At 37.3% G+C, this 21,540-nt stretch overlaps 1 protein-coding gene across 4 annotated transcripts in view; it reads right to left on the bottom strand.

Annotated features, from left to right (window-relative positions):
* The window catches only part of cep43 (centrosomal protein 43), a 92,364-nt gene that overhangs the window by 34,404 nt on the left and 36,420 nt on the right, over window positions 1-21,540 (bottom strand). For all 4 annotated transcript variants that reach the window (XM_039747683.1, XM_039747685.1, XM_039747684.1 and 1 more), the window contains 2 exons: window positions 13,519-13,575; window positions 3,011-3,081 (listed from right to left, as the gene is read on the bottom strand). In XM_039747683.1, coding sequence (XP_039603617.1) covers window positions 3,011-3,081; window positions 13,519-13,575 — 128 coding nt within the window. The remainder of the gene's footprint in view (window positions 1-3,010; window positions 3,082-13,518; window positions 13,576-21,540) is intronic.

Raw genomic sequence — 21,540 nt, 5'->3', positions numbered from 1 at the left:
ATCACCAGGCCAATACCATCCCTACAGTGAAGCATGGTGGTGGCAGCATCATGCTGTGGGGATGTTTTTCAGCGGCAGGAACTAGGAAACTACTCAGGATAAAGGGAAAGATGACTGCAGCAATATACAGAGACATCCTGGATGAAAACCTGCTCCAGAGCGCTCTTGACCTCAGACTGGGGCGACAGTTCATCTTTCAGCAGGACAACGACCCTAAATACACAGCCAAGATATCAAAGGAGTGGTTTCAGAACAACTCTGTGAATATCCTTGAGTGGCCCAGCCAGAGCCCAGACTTGAATCCGATTGAACATCTCTGGAGAGATCTTAAAATGGCTGTGCACCGACGCTTTCCATCCAACCTGATGGTGCTTGAGAGGTGCTGCAAAGAGGAATGGGCGAAACTGGCCAAGGATGGGTGTGCCAAGCTTGTGGCATCATATTCAAAAAGACTTGAGGCTGTAATTGCTGCCAAAGGTACATCGACAAAGTATTGAGCAAAGGCTGTGAATACTTTTTATAAAATACATATAAAGTATATATAAAGTACATGTGATTTCTCAATTCTTTTATCTATACTAATAAAAGGCAAAGCACTCACTCACTCACCACTAATTCTCCAACTTCCCGTGTAGGTAGAAGGCTGAAATTTGGCAGGCTCATTCCTTACAGCTTACTTACAAAAGTTGGACAGGTTTCATTTCGAAATTCTACGTGTGATGGTCATAACTGGAAGCTAATTTTCTGCATAAAATGTAATGGAGTTAGAGTTCGATGGCCGTGGGGGACGGAGTCTCGTGTGACATCATCACGCCTCAACGTAATCATGTGAACTGACTGTCAACGCATTACGTAGAAAACCAGGAAGAGCTCCAAAAAGCGCTGAAGAAAACATGCATTATACAATTGAGAAGGAAGCGAAACAATAAGAAGCGAGCGAGTGACACATACTGTACAAGCATATTCATGCCTGCAGCTACTTCAGAAACAAAGCACGGTGTAAACCTAAAGTTTAAATTAAGTTCATAGACAGGCTGCCGCTGGCGTTTGTCATGCCCACGGCTAATGCGGGATACAAGTTTAATGAGAGGATGCAGGGTATAAATGACAGTTTTGATCACTTTCTAACTAAGTTCAAATTGCTGGTCAAAGGCTGTGCTTATGCAAATTCCGAGAAACTGTGTTTGTGGGGGGATTGACAGTTAAGGCGGGTGGAAGAGTGACATCATCATCATCTCCCCTCCCATTCACCTCATTTCGCTCTGAGCTGAGCTCCGCGGCTAACGCCGTCTTCCGAAGCAACTTCGTCACACTGCCACCAAATACTCACAGAAAAATCCACAAGTTAATACACACGTTGTCTCTAGAGTTTCTCCACATTGTATCCTCCAGGCACTACTTACAAAAGGTTACATTGACAATCGTGTTACGTTTTTTTAAAAATGTTTCCTTTTCTTAGCACAAGCACAGCTGAAAAGCTTTGATGCATGTGCTCTATAACGTGTTAAAAAATAATGCATTTAATCACACTTTGCATTACAAGCAAAGGGGAACTTTTGTCAATGCATGATTTCCTGGTACACCGATTACATTGATCAGCGGATCCCGATTCATTTTACCCTCGCACCCCTTGGTTTGAGAAGAAGTATGAAAAAATATGAGGTTAACACAGAAAAACAGATCACCAGTTCAAGCTTTATGAATAATCGATTCGCCATCAATAATTGTTTTGGTAAAGCCATACTCGGTGTAATCCTCCTTCCATTTTATAATTTTTCCCGCCACTAGCCATGATTAAATGAACGGTAAAAAAGTAAGAGCGAAGCGAGGGTGACTTATTCAGGTAGGCATATATATGACAGCAACACTCATGACAATGTCAATCATGTTACGTTATTATTAAATGTTTCCTTTTCTTTTTCATTACTTCTTTAACACACTACTTCTCCGCTGTAGCTGGTATTTTGCTATATATATATATATATATATATATATATATATATATATATATATATATATATACACATATACACACACACACACACACACAGTGGTGTGAAAAACTATTTGCCCCCTTCCTGATTTCTTATTCTTTTGAATGTTTGTCACACAAAATGTTTCTGATCATCAAACACATTTAACCATTAGTCAAATATAACACAAGTAAACACAAAATGTAGTTTTTAAATGATGGTTTTTATTATTTAGGGAGAAAAAAAATCCAAACCTACATGGCCCTGTGTGAAAAAGTAATTGCCCCTGAACCTAATAACTGGTTGGGCCACCCTTAGCAGCAATAACTGCAATCAAGCGTTTGTGATAACTTGCAATGAGTCTTTTACAGCACTCTGTTTTTATTAAAACAGTAAAAAGGAGGCGTGTCAGACGTAGTGGTACATTTTCTGATGCAGCTAGATGAAAACAACTTCGTGACGCTGCCGCCAAATACACAAAACAATTACTTTGACAATCATGTTACGTTATTTTTAAAATGTTTCCTTTTCTTTTTTATAACTTCCTTAACATACGACATCGCTGCGAAGCGCGGGTATTTTGCTATACACATATATATATAGCAACAGCAACAGCAACACTCATAACAGTGACAATACAATTACACTGACAATCATGTTACTTTTTTTTTTTTTAAATGTTTCCTTTTCTTTTTCATAACTTCTTTAACACACTACTTCTCCGCTGTGAAGCGTGGGTATTTTGCTATTTTTAATAAATTTGCAAAAACCTCAAGTAAACATTTTTCACGTTGTCATTATGGGGTGTTATGTGTAGAATTCTGAGGAAAAAAATGAATTTAATCTATTTTGGAATAAGGCTGTAACATAACAAAATGTGTAAAAAGTGATGAGCTGTGAATACTTTCAGGATGCACTGTATTTTAAAAAAAATATAAAACATTCAAATATAAAAAAATAGTTAAGCAAAATAAATAGTAAGGAATAAACAACCAAAGAAATGGTATATAAAATTCACTTTAAAACTTATGACTTACTTGTGAAAGTGCGGGAAGAGATCTGTAAACAATGTTCTTAGCTCTTCTTTATTTATTTTGCCATTCTTATCCTATTGAAGAAAACAATGAAATATACTATTGTTTATTAAAAAATAAATGTTTTAATCCTTCCCTGTTAACCACTGTAGTTAAGATAGGTTGTATACTTTAGCAGATTACTTTGTTTAAAATCCTGCTGCAAGTTCTTCATTTTCTTGTTGCCCCCTTGAAGGCTACTACTAATTTTGTCAAGCTTAAAACTCCAGACAACAAGGAAAGGTAGTAAACTTTCACAATTATTTATAGTTTGTTGTTTCCTTGGGAATTATTACAGATTATACATACACTAGCTGAATACCCGTGCTTCGCTACGGGATAGCAATAGGAAAATTGTTTTCTAAAATATACAGAGTGATAGTATTCGTCCTGTAAAGGTCATAAGGCAAGATTTAGCACATAAACGAAACAAAATAGGTTGCTAATTATTTCTTGAAATGGTTTACTCAAATATAAGCTGTTTAAAGTATAGAAGGTTTAAACAGGGATGATCAAAATTATTTTTTGGACTAAAGCCCCGGTGATCCCATTACCACCCCTGTAATTATTTTAGTAAGCAGACCGTGTAAATTTTATAATATGATCTCTTAACAGCAGCTTTATTCACATTGGGGTTATTTTTAGTATTTTTTTTTTTTTTGATGTTTTTCTTAATTGTTGTTTTCGAATATTGTTGGTGAATCTTTTTCATTTATTAATCTCTATTATATATATATATTAATATATATATATATATATATATATATATACTGTATATAAACACATATATAGAATACATACAGTGGTGTGAAAAACTATTTGCCCCTTCCTGATTTCTTATTCTTTTGCATGTTTGTCACACAAAATGTTTCTGATCATCAAACACATTTAACCATTAGTCAAATATAACACAAGTAAACACAAAATGCAGTTTTTAAATGATGGTTTTTATTATTTAGGGAGAAAAAATCCAAACCTATATGGCCCTGTGTGAAAAAGTAATTGCCCCTGAACCTAATAACTGGTTGGGCCACCCTTAGCAGCAATAACTGCAATCAAGCGCTTGCGATAACTTGCAATGAGACTTTTACAGCTCTGGAGGAATTTTGGCCCACTCATCTTTGCAGAATTGTTGTAATTCAGCTTTATTTGAAGGTTTTCTAGCATGAACCGCCTTTTTAAGGTCATGCCATAGCATCTCAATTGGATTCAGGTCAGGACTTTGACAAGGCCACTCCAAAGTCTTCATTTTGTTTTTCTTCAGCCATTCAGAGGTGGATTTGCTGGTGTGTTTTGGGTCATTGTCCTGTTGCAGCACTCAAGATCGCTTCAGCTTGAGTTGACGAACAGATGGCGGACATTCTCCTTCAGGATTTTTGGTAGACAGTAGAATTCATGGTTCCATCTATCACAGCAAGCCTTCCAGGGCCTGAAGCAGCAAAACAACCCCAGACCATCACACTACCACCACCATATTTTACTGTTGGTATGATGTTCTTTTTCTGAAATGCTGTGTTCCTTTTACGCCAGATGTAACGGGACATTTGCCTTCCAAAAGTTCAACTTTTGTCTCATCAGTCCACAAGGTATTTTCCCAAAAGTCTTGGCAATCATTGAGATGTTTCTTAGCAAAATTGAGACGAGTCCTAATGTTCTTTTTGCTTAACAGTGGTTTGCGTCTTGGAAATCTGCCATGAAGGCCGTTTTTGCCCAGTCTCTTTCTTATGGTGGAGTCGTGAACACTGACCTTAATTGAGGCAAGTGAGGCCTGCAGTTCTTTAGATGTTGACCTGGGGTCTTTGTGACCTCTCGGATGAGTCGTCTCTGCGCTCTTGGGGTAATTTTGGTCGGCCGGCCACTCCTGGGAAGTGTTCCATGTTTTTGCCATTTGTGGATAATGGCTCTCACTGTGGTTCGCTGGAGTCCCAAAGCTTTAGAAATGGCTTTATAACCTTTACCAGACTGATAGATCTCAATTACTTCTGTTCTCATTTGTTCCTGAATTTCTTTGGATCTTGGCATGATGTCTAGCTTTTGAGGTGCTTTTGGTCTACTTCTCTGTGTCAGGCAGCTCCTATTTAAGTGATTTCTTGATTGAAACAGGTATGGCAGTAATCAGGCCTGGGGTGGCTAAATTGAACTGAGGTGTGATACACCACAGTTGGGTTATTTTTTAACAAGGGGGCAATTACTTTTTCACACATGGCCATGTAGGTTTGGATTTTTTCTCCCTAAATAATAAAAGCCATCATTTAAAAACTGCATTTTGTGTTTACTTGTGTTATATTTGACTAATGGTTAAATGTGTTTGATGATCAGAAACATTTTGTGTGACAAACATGCAAAAGAATAAGAAATCAGGAAGGGGGCAAATAGTTTTTCACACCACTGTATATACAGTCAATGTACAGATACATACACAGTTCATAAATGCAGTTAGTTACTTTTTGTATTACATTTGAAACCACAAACTAATTCAGATATATATGTTATGGAGTAAACTGAATAATGATTCAGAGATTTGGTAAAACACAGCAGTTAGTGGGGAAATATTATACAACTACTAGACGTTAAGCCCGTTACAATAACGGGCGCTAGAACAGTAGTGCATAAACATTAGTAGGAACAGTCTATATTAAATGGCAAGGGACCTTGACCTCATTCTGTTTCTTGTCTTAATTTTTTTTTGTCAAAAATATTTTTGCAAGAAGCCTAAAGTAAAAAAAATAATAAAAATAAAATAGAAACATATAACACAATACAGTAAGTATAATTAATATTGCCTTAGTGTAAAACTTTGTAACAATCTGTAATACACAATATCTGAAGAAGATATTTAGGAAAACTTTTCTATTGTTTTTACGTCATGAAATCTTTCTATAAAATTTCATTATAGACAACATTTCTTGTAAATATTCTGAGTTTGCCTTGTTCAGGACCATCAACAACCTTGACAACAACATCTGAAAAACGTCTAACTCTTGATAACGCAACATATAACTGACCGTGGCTGAATACTGGCTCTGGCAAGTAAATGCCAACTTTTCTAAGGTTTGCCCCTGAGCTTTATTAATTGTCATGGCAAAGGCTAATGTAACTGGAAATTGTCACCTTCTGAAGGTAAAGGGTAAATTAGTAGAGGATGGAGCCAAATCAATACAGGGAATAAAGACCATGTCCCCTTCAGCTGAACCTGTTATTACTTGAGCAATGATGAGGTTTCTTTTCAAGTCTTTAAGAAAGAGGTGGGTTCCACTGCACAATTCTCTTTTAGTGTTTATATTCCTAAAGAGCATAATTATTTCTCCCTTTTTAAGGTTCAGTTTATGCTTCGGCATTCCTGTTGGAGTTAGTTCATTAAGAAACTCAATAGGATAGTTCTGCATATCTTCTTAAGCTGAGACATCAATTGAGTTTGAGCGGAGGAATGTCACAGTATCTCCTTCCAAAATGTTGAGCACCTCTTCATTTATGGTATCAACATCAGAGTTCTTTGGGCAAAGAATAGATTTTTTTGCTATCTTTGAGAATTCGGCAACAGGAATTTTTTCTCCAAATAAGTCTTTGACGATATCTCCTGTGCATAAAATTTTTGAAGGGATTTCAATTATGTCTTCAGGCAAACCGTCAATGTGTGGTGTATCACCATTGCCAACTTGGATCAACCAACTGCTGAATTCAGTGTCGACTGAACGGATATTGTTTGTAAGGTTAAGTACTTGGAAGTTTTGCCACAGTTTATTATACTTTATACATGCTTTGTCAATTTTTGTCCGGTCACCATGAGGAACCACGGGGAGTGTTTGCCGAAAATCTCCACCAAATAAGAGAACTTTTCCTCCAAATGGTTTGTGGTTATCCATTATTTCTTTCAGCAGTTTGTCGACCACTGTAATGGCTATAGAGGGGGCCATAGTACACTCATTCCAAATGACTACTGTAGATCTCAAATTTTCAGCCTTAGCAGAATTGAGGCACATATTTGATATTGAGTTCTCAAGTATCAGAACAGGTAATTTGAACTGAGAGTGGTATGTTCTTCCACCCTAAGAAGATTGGCTGCTATACCTGTGGAGGCTACAGGGAGTGCAATGTTACCTTCTCCACAAACTGTGCTGATAAGGGTTTTGTAAAGATAGGTTTTACCACTACCTCCTAGACCATCGAAAAAAAAACAACGGTGGCAAAGGTTGTCATTTTTGCTTGCAGACAATATTTTTTATAAAGCTGATTTTTGTTCTCTGTTTAATGTTTTCTCCATTTCTTCAGCTGTGCGTTTTTGAAATCCCTTGTCATACGTATTCCAAAGTAGATCAGCATTTGGCATTGTGGAAGGCAATCCAAAATCTTCACAGGTTTTGCCATGTAGTACCAGAATGTTGAATATTTCTTTAAGTGCGATGTTACGACACATTGTGCAATCATCATTGTGTTATGTTTGTGAACTAAATCTTCAATGAGGTATTGGTCATATTTTAGGAAAAGGTCATTCATATTTTGTAATGATGCAAAAATGCAGATATATGCAAATAATTCCCTAAGTTGTTTAGGCATTGTGAATTGGACAGCATCTTCCATAGTGTTCTCCCACACTTGATCATCATTAATAAGTCCTTTAGCTTTTGCGTCCTCTCGGAAAGTGGGATAGACATTTCCATGTACTGTCCTCAGATCTTCAAAGGATACTGTGTCCGGAACATGCAGCAATAGTTGACACAGACAGTAGTGCTCTGTATCTGATGTAAAATTGACAGAATACATTCATCCAATAGCTTTTTCTGCACCACGTTGACGTAACTTCCAACTACAATTTTTAGAGTCAAACACATAGTGCAAAGGAATGTCAGAAAATAATATGTTCTTTGCTTCCTCTTTTTGTTGATTTAATTTGAACCAAGCTGTCAATTGAGTATCACGGTTTGAAGCTCTCTATACTGCTGTGGTAATGTCATTTGGGTTGAAAAACACTGATTGTTCTTCAGGCAGATGCACCGCTAATCTATGGATGGTATGTGATTGATAATGCATTTCAAACCTATTCAAATGCCATGTTGCTTCAGGAGCGCTGACATACCTTGAATTAATAAAGGTCTTAATTTCATCGTGATTCAAAGTACCTTGTTCTTGAATGACAACATTAGCACAATCATGACCTTTGTACACATATTTAAAAATGTATTTAATGCTTTCACTGATGCGCAAACTTCAACATTAATGTGGCAATTGTACTTCAAGGCTAGGTAAGGATTATATGGTACAACTGTTATCAATTTTCTTTCCGTTAAGAATTATACTTTGGCCTGTATTTCTTCTCTTGTACTTTAGATTGCCATTGCTGTTAGCAATAGTTTTTTATTTGGAATTCCTTCGGAAAATCCTTCAAGCATTTGTCATAAATGGAGAATTAGGATTGAGTGCTCCACATGATCCATGAATCATGTGTTTTGTTACAATTGCAAGTGAGGAGTGATTTCTATATTAGGTATTTCAGCAGACAATTTTATCTATCAGTTCTTCATTTTTTGGTTTACAGCTTTCTTTAAGAATGAGAAGTATGTGAGCATGTGGTAAACCTCTCTTTTGAAATTCTATCACGTAGACCATTGCTTTTAGGACTCTAAAAATGTGTTTTTTTACAGAAATCATCGATTAGAGCTTTCAGATTTAAGTGGAATACTCTTGCAACTAAATGTGGTTGTCCATCAACAGTTTGACCATGTTGTAGGTTATTTACAATCTGTTCCCATTTAGGACTGCATGTCATTATAATAAAAAGATCAGGTTTTCCATATTTTCTGACAATTGTCATAGCATCTTGATAATTTTGTAGCATGTTTCTGGGGCTACCTGCAAATGAAGAAGGCAAAATATACATTTTCCAGGACTCAGGCCAGCTTCATTAAGTAAATGATCCATTAATCCTTAGTATTTTTCAACACGCAATTGAGGATGATTTTGACATACAGTGGGATGCAAAAGTTTGGGCAACCTTGTTAATTGTCATTATTTTCCTGTATAAATCGTTGGTTGTTACGATAAAAAATGTCAGTTAAATATTTCATATAGGAGTCACACACAGTGATATTTGAGAAGTGAAATGAAGTTTATTGGATTTACAGAAAGTGTGCAATAATTGTTCAAACAAAATCAGGCAGGTGCATAAATTTGGGCACCATTGTCATTTTATTGATTCCAAAACTTTTAGAACTAATTATTGGAACTCAAATTGGCTTGGTAAGCTCAGTGACCCCTGACCTACATACACAGGTGAATCCTATAATGAGAAAGAGTATTTAAGGGGGTCAATTGTAAGTTTCCCTCCTCCTTTAATTTTCTCTGAAGAGTAGCAACATGTGGGTCACAAAACAACTCTCAAATGACCTGAAGACAAAGATTGTTCACCATCATGGTTTAGGGAAGGATACAGAAAGCTGTCCCAGAGATTTAAGCTGTCTGTTTCCACAGTTAGGAACATATTGAGAAAATGGAAGACCACAGGCTCAGTTCAAGTTAAGGCTCGAAGTGGCAGACCAAGAAAGATTTCGGATAGACAGAAGCGACATAATGGTGAGAACAGTCAGAGTCAACCCACAGACCAGCACCAAAGACCTACAACATCATCTTGCAGCAGATGGAGTCACTGTGCATCGCTCAACCATTCGCGACTTTACACAAGGAGATGCTGTATGCGAGAGTGATGCAGAGGAGCCTTTTCTCCCACAGCACAAACAGCCGCTTGAGGTATGCTCAAGCACATTTTGGAATAAGGTGCTGTGGACTGATGAAACTAAAATTGAGTTATTTGGGCATAACAAGGGGCGTTATGCATGGAGGAAAAAGAACACAGCATTCCAAGAAAAACACCTGCTACCTACAGTAAAATATGGTGGTGGTTCCATCATGCTGTGGGCTGTGTGGCCAGTGCAGGGACTGGGAATCTTGTCAAAGTTGAGGGACACATGGATTCCACTCAGTATCAGCAGATTCTGGAGACCAATGTCCAGGAATCAGTGACAAAGCTGAAGCTGCGCCGGGCTGGATCTTTCAACAAGACAACGACCAAACACTGCTCAAAATTCACTAAGGAATTCATGCAGAGGAACAAGTACAACGTTCTGGAATGGCCATCTCAGTCCCCAGACCTGAATATAATTGAAAATCTGTGGTGTGAGTTAAAGAGAGCTGTCCATGCTCGGAAGCCATCAAACCTGAATGAACTAGAGATGTTTTGTAAAGAGGAATGGTCCAAAATACCTTCAACCACAATCCAGACTCTCATTGGAACCTACAGGAAGCGCTTAGAGGCTGTAATTTCTGCAAAAGGCGGATCTACTAAATATTGATTTAATTTATTTTTTGTGGTGCCCAAATTTATGCACCTGCCTGATTTTGTTTGAACAATTATTGCACACTTTCTGTAAATCCAATAAACTTCATTTCACTTCTCAAATATCACTGTGTGTGTCTCCTATATGATATATTTAACTGACATTTTTTATCGTAACAACCAACGATTTATACAGGAAAATAATGACTATTTAGGGCTCATTTATACTTCACGCGACGCGACGCATGCTGCAGCGGACGCTCCTGCTACGCAAGCGTTGAAGTGTTTATACTTGCGCGTACTTTACGTAAATCTGGAGGAGTCCACCAGGTGGCAGTGCGAGATATTATCACGGTGAGAACATGTTTGGCTTCTCTGTGTTGTGAATTGCCTAAAACACCTATTAAATTCTGATGACACCTTACCGCAGTATCTGTGAAAAGGATGTTTATTGATTAAATCCATCAATCCAGGGATATGTCCATTCCAACAAGCATTGGGCACGACTGAGAAACAATCCCTGGACGAGGTCTCCGTTCATCGCAAGGTGAATACAAGCACACATACACTAGCGGCACCAAATCCCCAAATCTGCTTATCTTTGGAAGGAAACTGGAGCACAGTGTGGAATACAAGCAGGAAATACCAGCAACGTAACTCCTGCGAGACAGCAGTGCTATTGCTCCGCCACCGTGACACCCCCATATGTGTAATTATTAACAGTATTCATTATTTAAATGAAATTACATGTAAAATGTAACATACACACTTTAATGCATTTCATCATGAAAGTGATATCAAGTATGAATCTAAAGATTCTAAATGTGCAGAGAGTTGGAATATCATACATTTAATTTGTTCTGTGTGGTGATCTTTTGCTGCTTGCCGCAGCTGTCAGGTTCAAGAAGCTCGTAGCGATTAAAAACTGGGATGACGTTTACGACGGTCTGCTTTAATGATAAAGTAAACTACGAGGTTAAAGTGGACAAATAGAGATTAAAAATTTCCACTTTAATCACAAAATACACGTTTTCACCGTGTCCTTTATTTTTCTCAGTGGTTCAAATATAACGCTATACATTATGTTGCTGTTGTTAAGTTGCAAAAATAAAAAAGTTAAAAAAAGACGACACAAAAGATGGTATGTGAGACTTTTAAAATGTATCGTGTCATTACGATCGGGAATATGCGACGCTTGAATATAAAAGCACCACGAATGCATCTGTATGTCGGCATTTTGCTTCAACACTTTGAACCATTCATCAAACAGCAAGCGCGACATCGATCCCGAAGGATTCCATAGAGGCTTGCTGTCACATGTAGATAGTAAACAGAGACTCTGACGCCACGCTCCGACTTTTAGCACACTGCGCCCGACTTTTGCTGGTACTGCAACTCGCGCACGCTGCAGCTAATTTCTGAGGACCTGCTCAGAGGACGCGTGAAATGAACGCTGGGAACGCTGCGGGCAGCCATGATGCGGACGCGTACGCGTTCTGAGCGTGAAGTATAAATGAGCCCTAACAAGGTTGCCCAAACTTTTGCATCCCTCTGTATATAATGGAGTCTGTTGGCTTCTGTTTTACATATGCATCAACTATATATTGCTGTGTAAGACGGCCAGCATTTAAGAAGGGGTTAAAATCCTCTTTGATGGAAAGACGGCAACCGTAGTATTACATTTGAGTGACTCTAACCTAAGGATTGTGTGACTGGTTTGCTAAAGTTAATAAAGCTTGTGGTCTGTTTTGCAAAGGTATGTCAATTCCCCAGCTTTGATCCCCATAGGGGAATAACAATGGGTAAACCACGGGTTCCAAATTAGGATCAAGGACACTAATTCTTTGTGTTGTTCTTTGGTTGGTATTATCTTCACTTGGTTTGCAGTGTATAAGAAGATCTCTTTCAAGTGGTGGTTCTCCATCATCATTTTGAAAAATAAAAGCAACCTCATTATATTTAGGTGCGTTATAGCACCTTTGGTCATTTTTGCGATCTTGTACTATTGTCATGGACATTTCCTTAATAACATTGCCGGTTTTGGCGGCATCCTCTTCATAGTCTTTTTCAACTTGGTACAACATTTTGCAGGCCTCTGCAAATGGACTGAATTGCGCCATAAATGCACTGTGACAAGACAATGTCTTTGTCTTTCTCTTTGAGAATTTTTTTACGCTCATTTTCCTGTTCTTCTATAGATCTATTTGCTCTTCTGAGTCTCTCTCTTTTAGCGTTTTTCTGATGCTCTTTTTCTTTTTCTTCAATCGATCTTATTGCTCTTATTTTTCTTTGTCTTTCAGCCTTTCTTTCGTTGATGTTTACTTTTTGAGCTGACCAGTCTTCCAGGAGATGTTGCTTATATACGATTTCACTGTCTGTGTCTTTTGTCCTACTTGACGTGTCCTTTGTTTGGGTGGCATGTTGTTAGCAGATAGTCAGTAATATAGGCTTGTATGTCCGTAATACTTTCTCTTACAGTAATACTGGCTTGTATGTGGCTGTAATATGCGTCACTGTATTGTGTGCCTTTAATTTTCTCTCGCAGTAATACTAGTTTATATTTCTGTAAAATGCCTGTAATTTTCTCTGACCGTAATACTGGCTTTGATGTCCGTAATATGCCTTTAATTTTCTGTCAAAACAGTAGGCAATCAGCAGTCTCACCAGCAACTGATGTAATGTGTGGCATGCAGCTGATAATCGTGCCTGTGGCGCGTCTCCCCAGCAAGTAATTTAATGTGTGGCATGCAGCAGCTGATGTAGCCAGTGGCGTCTCCTCAGCAAGTAGTGTTCAGCTCCCCAGCAAAGTATTTGAATCCGTGCTGGCGTGCAGCTGATTACTGTATGCCTTGTCTCCCCAGCAACAGATTTTATGTGCGCGTATTTATTTGCTTATTATGCGTGGCTGCAGGTAGGCCATTCACTGTGTGCCCAGCTTCCAGTGTGTGTACGTCCACGGTGCCGTGCACATTCGCGGGGCACGGTGCGATTTGCAGCGTGGCCCCACGCATGCACACCACCAAAAGACACTCACACATAGACACCCCTGACCCCTGGACGCACACAGGGGTTTTATTAAAGAGGATTACCTCTATATACATCTATTGGGATAAAAACAAAGTGTTAAAAACAATATTCAAAATACCTTATCATACTTTTCAAATATTCTCCTGGCTTCAGTCATCTGCTTTGGTGAGAGCTCCTGTAAAAATAAAACATACTTGAGCCAACATTAACAGATAGGAAAAAAAGTATTTAAAGTGATCTCCAGCAATGTGGTGTACTCATGCATAAATATCAATGATAGCATCTTTCGAAAGTTTGGTGAAAATCAATCAGGTAAAATAACAGCATACAGCACGGCAAAAATCACCTTTCCAATTACACAATATTTTTAGACTTACATTATCAGTTTATTATATACAAATTGAACTGTCAAACAGAAAAATGTAGCTTGACTGTATTACTGCAGAGGTCTCAAACATGGGTCCAAGGAGGCAATTTTGCCCTCTGTATAGCTGTTTGTGGAATCTGTTTATTTACACATTTATTAGTAATCCTTATTCATTCTATTTTATTTATTATATTCTTCCTACTTAAGGTTCTGTTTATTAAGATATATTGTCAATTCCTCTGTTGCCTCAATTATATATCATTTGGTATTAAGGTTCTAAATAGCACTGCTAATGTATGTAATGTACCACCGATTGAAATAAAAAATGCGCAGCATTTAAGTACTACACACATTACAATATATATACACCTTAGGGCTGGGAATAGATTAAAAAAAATTAACTATTAATCATATAAATTTAAGTAATTACTTGTGATTACCATTATACACATATAATTATAAAATGAACACATAAATTGTGAAGTAAATACACACTGAATCACAAAATTAATAAATAAATACCACAAAGGTATTTTTTAAAAAAATGGCATCATTTAAACTTAAAACAATGACCTGAACTTTTAACAAAATGCTACTTGAGCAGGCACCTCCTGAATTTGAAAGTCTTCCTAAAAGGCAAGCTTGAAAAGAAGGCAAAAAGAAAACGAGGCCAATGTATTAATTCTGAAAATGGCATAGCATATGACACACAGATATGTCAAACTAAAAATTAAACGATTGAAACAACTGTTGACTTTGAATGCTTAGCTGAAGACTGATTTAACTAAAAGAATATTTACTTGTGTTAAAACTCTGTAAATAATATCCTCAATTGTTCATCACCATCAACGACTTGATGATTATACTTTACACGTGTTTTTCAACTGGTGCACTGTGGAAATAATAGTGTAGTACCCCTGGGTTCTGACCTGAGAGGGACATGATCCTCCGGTGGTCGTGACCTGTCTGAGGTGGATGGGACAACATGGAGAAGCAGCTCTGTGAACGCCGTTTTGCAGACAGTTTTGCACATGTATAGATTTAGTAGTTTTGTGGTTGATACAATGGTGTCTTGGGGTTTTTTGGATTACAAAAAGTGTGCCATCACAGAAAAACAGTTGGAAAATACCTACTCTACCTACACCTTTGCTCCTGGCATCTTAAAAAATATCTCCGTAGCTGCTATCTTGTTTAAAAACAGACAGCATACATTACTTGGATGGTTATGTTGCATTCTTTGCATAAATTAGTGAAGATACTGCAAACCTGAACATGGGTAGAGATAATTATACTTCTGTTTCACAGAATGTTCTCATTATATTAGGGCAGTCAGCACTGTAAGTTGGCTGGCAGACTGTTGAGTTAAACAGATATATTAAAGACTTATGTTGGCTTTAGTGCCACTCAAAGACAACTTATTTAGCACTTGCGTGACGTGACTTTGATTCGATCTTCTTAAAGAAGGTAATTTTTACCTTTGCATCCTTTCTCTAGCATTGCACCAGGACTGATGCAAATCCCACTCCACATCCCCTTTACTCCTACTCCCTATAACGTGCTACGGACCTATGGTGATCTTTTTTATCGTGCCAGGAGCAAAGATGTAGGTATATTTATATATATATATATATATATATATATATATATATATATATATATATATATAATATATATATATATATATATATATATATATAATATATATATATATATATATATATATATATATATATAATATATATATATATATATATATATATATATATATATATATATATATATATATATATATATATATATATATATATATATATAATATATATATATATATATATATATATATATATATATATATATATATATATATATAATATATATATATATATATATATATATATATATATATATATATATATATAAAAATATAATATATATATATATATATAAAATATATATATATATATATATAAATATATATATATATATATATATATATATATATATATATATATATATATATATATATATATATATATATATATATATATATAAAAATATACACACACACACATATATATGTATCACAGACCTTTGCTTCCATATTTGTAGTTAGAGAGCTACAAAGGGAGAAAACGAATGTTCTTCCAAATAATAAAGACTTTATGATCAACACCTTCCAAACCCCAACTTATTAATCCACCCTTAAATTACAAATACCCTTCACTCACTATACACAGGTTGAATCCAGTTATAGCAAATTCCGAAGTAACAAAATTCTCAGAATAATGAATTCTTTTTGTGGGCCGGGACAAACATTAATACATCATCATGTTAAACAAATCTAATTTTAATGAAATGTCAACCTAAGTATAATGAAAGTTTTTTCGACCACAAATAACCACTGAATATAATAATGTGATGCCAAAAATACTTAATACTGTTGCTACACTTTCTGTGCCAAGTCTTGGGAATCCTGCAACAGGTGGTCTCAAAGAGTTTTAAAATTTTCCAGTCTTGGGCAATCTCGGCAAGCGTGTAGTTGTAAAATCATACACATAGCCAAATTCTGAGTCAATTCTCCACTGAGCATCCATGTGGGTAGCTGTGTTGTGTGTGTATATTGTACTGTTGGAGTTTCATAGCGTTTCTCAAAGTTTTCTTTGACATGAACAAAAAGAAATAAAAAAAAAAAATACCGAGAAACAGTGTCAAGTTTACGCTAAAAGAAAAATTAACAAACCTGGAAAATGTTGATTACAGAATGAAGAAAAATGATGTGGCAAAAGCATTTTGTTATCACAATGTCATCTAAGGTCTCATTTTATTTCTGTGTTCATAACTGTGTTCATGTAATTTCTATTAAAAGAAATTACATACAAAGTCATTTTCATTCTGTGTTCATACCTGTATTTCTATTTTTTTTAATCACATTTAATTTCCTGTTTTCATTCTGTATTTTCATACCTGTATTTATATAAAAAAAAAGGTTACATCTAACATCTTATTTTCAAATAAAATATTTTATGCAGTTTAAGAAGTGCTTTTTTTTTTAATATATATATATACAAGTATTGTGAAGCTTGGGTCACAGAGTTGCATGAGAGATAGGAAGGCGAGTCCAGGGAAAGAAGTACTTTATTGCTGTACAGAGACATCAGTCTCAAGACATTCAGAATAGGAGCTGTGGCACAGGTGATTGTCCTGCTTTTGCTCTCATCTTCAGATTAGAACACCAGCAGTGTGGCAGACACAGTCTGGAGAAGGTAGATCAGAACAGTGTGAGTACAGTAGATCAAAGCCAGGTGTTAAATGTTAAATATTGTGTGACAAGCATGGTAGGCAGTAACCCTGACCCTGCAGAGGACAACCAATTACTATACAGTTTGTTTACTGTACAAAGTACTTCTATGGTCCAATGAGTTTCGTTACAACAGGATTCCATCTGTATGTCCAATCATTTTTTGTATATAGAGACACAGATGGATAAATTTGAAAAGTACTTTGGTGTATTTCATGCTCATAGGTTTTTTGCTAATAGCACTGTGCAACTGACTGTTTCTAGCCCTGTGCCCAGGACTACCAGCAAAGGCATGGTCCATATCCCAATAACCCAGGAATGGAAGGAACTGGTGTGAAAATGTACGAATGTATGTATTTAGTTTATTCCAGATGTGAAATGCAAATAAAAAGCAACAGCAAGGAAAATAAAATAAATAACGCACCAAACTTACGGGGCAACTGCAACAGAAGAAGATAGGTGAATTGCAGCACGAAAAACTCAATCTAGTGTACAAAATTTCTTCTGTGTCTAGTGATAAACAAAATTGTTTCAAGGACTGGCATGAAAAGTAATTTTGAAAGTAAAGGTCTGGACAAATAGATTACATATATAGTTACAAATTGTTTATTAGTTGCTTCAGTGTATCATAAGTGTTTGTGTGTATGTTTTTTTTATAAAAATGAAACTACAACTGCAAAACTAGTTTTAAGAGATTTAGGTGCAAGAGACTAAATGTTTCCCAAAAGGGATGCTAGGTTTCCAAAATGGGGACACCTTGTGCCAAACAGTATATTTTTCCAATGCCATGGGATATGAAATCTAAACCTGGTACGATGATAGCTGACAAAAGAGACTTGATTCTAGGATTGTACATCATAAAATGTCTTAGTTATTTACTTCAAAATCCAGTCTTTTGGAGAGCTCTTCAGCTATTTGCAGCTCCTTTATTACATACAATAAAGGAGTAAGAGCTGTTTATTATTAGGCATGTAATTTAGGTGCAATAATGCCAAAAATCCCTTAGTGCAAAAGGGATTACTTGCCTGGAAGAGAAGCCCAATTATTTTGAATGTACAGTAAGGAAAAAAAACACATACAACAAAAAAGCATTTCTTATCATTTAACCACAAGCGCAAACACCTGGAGCTCGCTACATGCTAGTGAAACTTTGAAGGGAACCGTTCTATGGTCAGACAAAACAAGAATCACGTTTTTTGGCAACAAACATTCAAAGTGGGGTTGGCTTAAAAAGAAGGATGAAAATAACTTGATCCCCACTGTCAAGTATGGTAGATGTTCTGTGATGTTGTGGTTCTGCTTGTCCTCCAATAGGCCCTTAGAAACTTGTTAGGGTACATGAACTCCACAAAAAGCCTGGCTACCTCTACCCAGAAACTAAAACTGGATCATTGTTAGATCTTCTAGAAAGACAAAGGCCCAAAACATATGCCCAAATCAACACAAAAATAGTTAAAGGAACACAAAATCAAGCTTCTACCATGTCTGCTTTAGTCCCCACACCTTAACTTCATTGAAAATCTCTGACAAGAGGATAGGCACAAGAGATTCTGTAAAGTGGAATGGTCTCACTATAAGATGGTTTAAAATAAAAAAAATAGTGAAGGGAGGTTGCGCAAAGTGTCAAATGCTGGGGTACCAATATTCACAGTACATGTGGTTTTATTAAAAATAATTATTTCTTCATGAGGATTTGTTTTTTAATTTGCTTCAGGTATATAATTAGATTTCTATAACTTTTTTTCAGTGTGAGATTAAGGTAATTCACCAAAATATTTTTTTTTTAAAAAGCTTTATTTTACTCATCTTTACCAGGGGTGTGAATTAATTGTGGAGAGTAGTGTATATAAAACAGTAGCAACATTAAAAAAAATATATTAAATGTATCTCTCTGACTTTTTAGTCAAGACTCAATTGACTTATACAATGCACAGCAGTATCTTAAGAGGAGAAGTATAAGGTTTCAGAAAAGTAGGACAAATTTGTTATTGTGCAGAAGCAAATTGAACAGGAAGACAAGAATTGGGATTTCACATTAGGGCATCTTGTACTTTTGTAACCAAGTTTGAACTTTTCTTTCTTTTTAATAGTAACTAGCCAACCCGCGGCGTACCATACGCCGCATAATTAGGCCGGGTTTTTAATGATTTTAAGCACAGGAGAAAATTAACATTTGAAAATTCGGTAATGTAATAAATCAGCAAGAAAAGCAACATTGTAACAATGCACGGAACAAACCAACACACAATCGTCCGTGACTGAAAACTGGCGGACCGCCCTCGCGCCTTCTCCTGCCAGACGGAGGGATGGGGGTGCACGGCGCAGAGTGTGGAACGGGAGGAGAGGAGAAGGACGTCCATTCAGCTCTGTCCGTCATGCTAGTCTGCCGATTTCTCGTTCAGTATGCACTGCCCTCTCATATGCCCACCTTCAACTCGTTACTTGAGTCGTCGTCTTTACACAGTCCAGATGCACCTGTGAGTGACGTAGACATTTCATTGCTCTGTGTGGTTTTGGCTGCTTTTCTATATATAATTCACCAAGACACCCGACCACGGAAATAGCGAGGTAGGAGGGGGGTGTGTACAAAGGGTAGGAACGTAACCAGTGGGAGCATATGAGTCGCACTTAGTGGGAATTCCATGGTTTGCAGCCCGAATGGGATTCAACGGCTTACCTACGCCTCTCTGCGCCAGGTAGATACACGCTCAATGTCATGCATAATTATTTATTGAATGCTAAACACTTCTGGAAAGACAAGGTTGTCTAAAACGGGTTGGTGTGAGAATACAACAGTGTTTAATGAAAAGATGGAACTCTGGAGAGAGCAAAATACAACACAATAGTGAACCCACGGCATAACAAACGCCGCATAATTATTTATTGATGGTTAAAAACTTCTGGAAAGACAATTGTCTAAAAAGGGAGGGTTTGAGGATATAACAGAAAGTGAATGAAAAGATGGAACTGTAGATTTTTCATTGCTCTGTGCGGTTTTGGCTGCCTTTCTATATATAATCCACCAAGACACCCGACCACGGTAGTAGCGAGGTGGGAGGGTGGTGTGAACAAAGTGCAGGAGCATCTAAGAAGACACATGTTTGTCGCGGATGTGAATTGCTGTATGTAGTGTGTAAAACAGTTTGCTATAGTGCACGCGGTCGTGTGTCGTAACCGAAAACTAGGTTTTTAAAGACTGCTTACTTCATTGTGTTTTAACCTCAGTTGTAAAGGAATGTTTTAAGGATCCCATGGGATACCCCTCGGTTTTGGCTGCTTTTCTATATATAATCCACCAAGACACCCGACCACGGTAGTAGCGATGTGGGAGAGGGGTGTATACAAAGGGTAGGGATGTAATGAGTGGGATCATATGAGTCACACTTAGTGGGAATTCCATGGCTTGCAGCCCGAATGGGGTTCAACGGCTTACCCACGCCTCTCTGCGCTGGGTAGACACACGGTAAATCTCATGCATAATTATTTATTGAATGCTAAACACTTCTGGAAAGACAAGGATGTCTAACACAGGTTGGTGTGAGAATACAACAGTAAGTGAATGAAAAGATGGAACTCTGGAGGGAGCAAAATACAACACAATAGTGAACCCGTAACAAACGCCGCGTGGCTCAGACGTGCATGTGGACTCTTACCACAGACGAAAGTGACTAACTGGGTGGTCGGTGATTTTTTGCGTTTGGGCAAATGGGCAGGCAGTGTGAATGCCTAGAGAGCGAGGGTAGACGCCGGCCGGTGAAAAAGGAGTGTTGGTGGGCAAGGAAACGTCTTCCGTGTTCCTGCAGAAGCATCTAAGAAGACGCATGTTTGTCGCGGATGCGAATAGCTGTATGTAGTGTGTAAAACAGTTTGCTATGGTGCACGCAGTCATGCGTCGTAACCGTAAACTCGGTTTTTAAAGACTGCTAACTTCAATATGCTTTAACCTCAGTTGTAAAGGATTGTTTTAAGGATCCCATGGGATACCCCTCGCAAACCGTTTCACACGCTGCATATGGCGAATCACCTCCGCGAGAAACATGCCTCTATGAACATTCAACGTAGCTCGGAGGTGCATGACATGCACTTGACATTAACCTGACCTGCACTGCATGTGGCCTCTACGACAGACGAATATAAATGATGCCATTTTTTCTGATTTGGTGGGCGTGGCCCTGCGAGTTGTTGGCGTATCCAATGGTTTTGGAGTTGGTGGGCATGGCTCCTTACTGCATGCACCATAGGTGTCTCACTTGTCGGCGGCTTAGTAAATCCACGCCCCTTCTGGCGTGCTTTCCATGGTTGTCTTGCCTTAGTGAATTATATATATAGATTCTGGTTTGTGTTCAGACTATAGTGCATATTTGTGTGTGTATACGCATGTATGTGTAACTATTTACTTTTACTTACTTATCAAACGTATTTATTTATTTAAAGAGCTTCTGTAAAATGTTACATTTTCCCTTGGGGACAAATAA

This window comes from Polypterus senegalus, chromosome 3, assembly GCF_016835505.1.
Source record: "Polypterus senegalus isolate Bchr_013 chromosome 3, ASM1683550v1, whole genome shotgun sequence".
NCBI classification, from domain to species: domain Eukaryota; kingdom Metazoa; phylum Chordata; class Cladistia; order Polypteriformes; family Polypteridae; genus Polypterus; species Polypterus senegalus.
This window is presented reverse-complemented; position numbering and strand designations above follow the sequence as displayed.